This window comes from Aethalodelphis obliquidens, unplaced genomic scaffold (genome assembly GCF_003676395.1).
Source record: "Aethalodelphis obliquidens isolate GAN/ISIS:26980383/991018 unplaced genomic scaffold, ASM367639v1 scaffold2107, whole genome shotgun sequence".
NCBI lineage: Eukaryota > Metazoa > Chordata > Mammalia > Artiodactyla > Delphinidae > Aethalodelphis > Aethalodelphis obliquidens.
The window spans coordinates 1-4133 of NW_020840014.1; the positions used below are offsets into that span (position 1 = coordinate 1).

A 4133-nucleotide genomic window follows, 5' to 3' on the forward strand; every position below is an offset into this window, starting at 1 on the left:
CAGTACGAGGTGTGTCTGAAGGGGGGCTCTGGGACCAGCGAGTTCAACTTTCTGAAGTCTGTTGCCTCCAATCACCAGGAGTCTGTAAATGATGTAGAGGAAAACTCAAACTTTATAAATGGTTTTGGATTCAATTAGGAATTTTTTGGTTTTTCAGAGCATTCGGGATGAAAGTTAGTTTTCTCTAAATATACCGTTTCCATTAGCCTTTTGGGCCATAAAGAATTTCTTGATTTTTTTTTCTGATTTCATTTTGCTAGTTAAGGAGATTAGAAATTTTATTTGAGAATATACTCATACTTACTCTATTATTTCTATTTTGATGGAGATAAAGAACTTTCAATTTTACTTCATTACTGAAAAGTCATGAATATTTGTTAGTTTTTCAACTTTTCATCATCAAGCACTATTGATTTGAAGATGACCCCAAACCCATTCTCTGATTGTTGTCCAGAAACTTTTTCTAAATTTTTGATGTTGTGGTTACTTAGGAGATGAGCATGATACAAATATAATGAATTATTAGTAAATCTTCTGTTTAATCTGATATTATGCCTCCTTGTCTTAAACTTTTAAATGGAGAAATATCTGAAAAAACGGTATGTTTTTGTTTCACAGTAGTATTAAATGGAAAAGACTACAATTTATCCTATACTTAAAGGTGTTTTCTCTTTTTTTATCAACCTGCAATATATAATATATGAGTAGTATTGAAAGATTATTAGGTTATTTTAGGATATTTAAATAATAGATTCCTTTTGTGGTGTCTGTCTAGCCCACCCCATCTTTTTCTGGAAACTTCTCTCTTCAGTAAAAATGTACTGTTGCAGCCATGTTTATTTTATATGACCCATCTCCCTCTGTGATTTCAAACAACAAGACAAGGTGGTAGACATTGCTGATCCAAACTGACCCAATCTCATTATCTATGCTTAAAAAAATGACTTTAGAAACTGGTTATAGTATCTCTGTTAGAAACTTAGCAAGAAAGTGATACCATGTTGGCTAAATACATGAAAGAAGCACAGAAAGCCAATCTACTTAGAGACAAAAAGGTAGGAGATGCCTCATTGTGGATTTTCCAGTCGCTCCCAAATGTACTTTCTCTCTTGAGCTTTTGGAAATAAATATGAAATTTTTAAATAAATTTCCCTCTAAATAAGAGAGCTAAGTGGATTTGTTCTCTTATCAAAAGCACTTTTAGATATGCTTGCATGGATTGGACCTTACTATTAATTTGAGATGTTAAAAATTATGGTTTTCATATTAATGTAATATTTAGGATCAAAAGGTTGTGGAATATTAGTAGTCTGTAAGGGACAAGAACAAGCGTTTGTTAGAATATACAATTTTGAGAAGAATTGATGGATATATCCAAACTGTACAGTCTTTGGAGTGTTTAATAGAAATTAGAAATTCTTAGCAAATTCTATTATATAAGAGTTTTTGAATATCATTAGTGTCATAATAGCTTTACTGCAAAATAACACTGATAATGTAAAAATGTGGTCTAAGAGATGTATGCCTTATTTGTAGGCTCATTATAGCCTTGTTATTATGTTCTTTCTTTTTTAAAATATATTCCTTTGCTTAGGGGAACCAGGGTATTTTGTCATTCAGTGAAAAAACATTTTAGATCATTTTGAATTATTTCAAGTTACTATTCAAAGGAGCATAGAAAAAAAGTCACTTGAGAACATGCTGTCTTGCTTATTTAGCTCATACAATGAACTAGGATGTTAGCAAAACAGGGGGCTTCTACATTAGGAGGAGAATCCATCTATCAGAATTGTAAAATTAATTTATTCATTGATCTATTTAACAGATATTTGTTGAGTATCTACTAGGTGCCAGGAACTATTGTAGACGTTGATGGATGTAGAAGTGAACAAAACAAAGTTCTTAAACTCAAGGGTGACACAGAAAAGAAACAATTAAATGTGTACATATATGCTGTATAAGATGGTGACCAATGCTAGGGAGAAAAAGCAGGAGGAGATACGGGAAGTGCCCTCATATGCATTTTTCCACAGTTTGAAAGTTTCATAAAATCATAAAATCTCTGACCTTATATAGAAAGGGTATTATAAATTGGAATGAACTAATAGCTTTTTCCTTGATGTGATTCAACCAATGGAAACCACAATTCTGGCACATAGGGTGCCTAGAATTTGAAAGGAAATCTAGAGGAATTCAAACTTTTTGCTGAGAGAACTTTAAGAAATCACATAGGTATATATTGTTATTTTTACAAGATAACTGATCACTTTTAAGTCTTCTTTCAGTTCTCCTCAGAATACCCCACCCAGACGACAGGTTCTAGAAGATAGGGACAATGTCTGGATTGCTTACTGATGTATTTCAGAGCCCAGTACATAGATATCAGTCACACTCCTTTGAATGAAGGAATGAATAGTTATAATTGCATGGTTTTCTGATTACATTATCTCCCCCAAACCATTTCCAAACTCCCAATAGCCATCTAGATTATTATATACCAAGAGAATGCAATTGCAGCAATTCTTTTCGAAAATAACGCATGATGGCGCTGCAGGCTAAGACGTCAAAAAAAAAAAAAAAAAAAAAAAGCCCAGGAAATGCAACGAACTCTACCTCAGATCTCCAGCGGAAGAAAAAATCCTGTAAGCAAAGCTCAGCACCAAAAACTCCAGGGAATGCTGCTCGCCGACATTTCTGGACAGGTTACCCACTGGGAGATTCACCACTGTCTCAGTCCCATTGCTACCTAAGATAGAGCTGGCCCCTGTTGCTGGAAAGGCGTTTGTGGGAGTAAAGATGGAGGCCGGAGGGGAGCGCTTTCCTAAACAAAGGCAAGTCCTGATTCTCTTTCTCTTGCTGGGAGTGGCTCTGGCAGGCTGGGAATCCCGTCGCTATTTCGTGATGGAGGAAACTGAGAGCGGCTCCTTTGTGGCCAATCTTGCTAAGGACCTGGGGCTGGGAGTGGAGGAGCTAGCTGCGCGAGAAGCCCGGGTGGTCTCCGAGGACAACGAACCCTGGCTGCAGCTTGATCTACAGACTGGGGAGTTGATATTAAGTGAGAAACTGGACCGGGAAGAGATGTGCGGCCCCACAGATCCATGTGTAATGCATTTCCAAGTGTTACTGAAAAAACCACTGGGAGTATTTCGAGCTGAGCTACTGGTGAGAGACATAAACGATCATTCTCCTGAGTTTCCTGAAAGAGAAATGACGCTGAAAATCCTAGAGACTAGCCCTCCTGGGACCGTGTTTCCTCTGAAAACAGCCCAGGATTTGGACGTGGGCAACAACAACATACAAAACTACAATATCAGTCACAACTCTTACTTCCATGTTTCCACCCGCAACTGGGGGGACGGCAGGAAATACCCAGAGCTGGTGCTGGACAAAGAGCTGGATCGCGAAGAGCAGGCCGAGCTCAGATTAACCCTCACAGCGCTGGATGGCGGCTCTCCGCCCAGGTCTGGCACCGCCCAGGTCCGAATCTTGGTCTTGGACGTTAATGACAACGCCCCTGAGTTTGCACAGACGCACTACCAGGTGCAGGTCCCAGAGAACAGCCCTGTAGGCACCCTAGTTGTCAAGGTCTCAGCTAGGGATTTGGACACCGGAACAAACGGAGAGATATCATATTCCCTTTTTGATAGTTCTCAAGAGATAAGCACAACTTTTGAGCTAAGCAGCATTTCAGGAGAAGTTCGACTAATTAAAAAACTAGATTTTGAGACAATATCCTCATATGAGCTGTATATAGATGCGTCTGATGGTGGGGGACTTTCTGGAAAATGCTCTGTCTCCATTGAGGTGATGGATGTTAATGATAACTCCCCAGAACTAACTATTTCATCACTTACCAACCCCATTCCTGAAAATTCCCCCGAGACAGAAGTGGCCCTGTTTAGGATTCGAGACCGAGACTCAGGGGACAACGGAAGGATGACTTGCTCCATCCAGGATGATCTCCCCTTCCTCCTGAAACCATCTGCAGAGAACTTCTACACCCTAGTAACAAATGGGGCGCTGGACAGAGAGAGTAAAGCCCAATATAATATCACTATCACCGTCACAGATATGGGGACACCGAGACTGAAAACCGAGCACAACATAACCGTGCTGGTGTCCGACGTCAACGA

General features: G+C 39.2%; 1 protein-coding gene across 1 annotated transcript; it reads left to right on the forward strand.

Moving 5' to 3' along the window:
- Positions 1–2583: 2583 nt before the first annotated feature.
- On the forward strand, positions 2584–4128 carry LOC113617160 (protocadherin beta-15-like; the record flags this gene model as incomplete). The annotated part of the gene is made up of 1 exon (XM_027100432.1): positions 2584–4128. A coding segment is annotated over exon 1 (1332 nt), but the record flags the coding sequence as incomplete, so codon positions are not given.
- Positions 4129–4133: the final 5 nt, after the last annotated feature.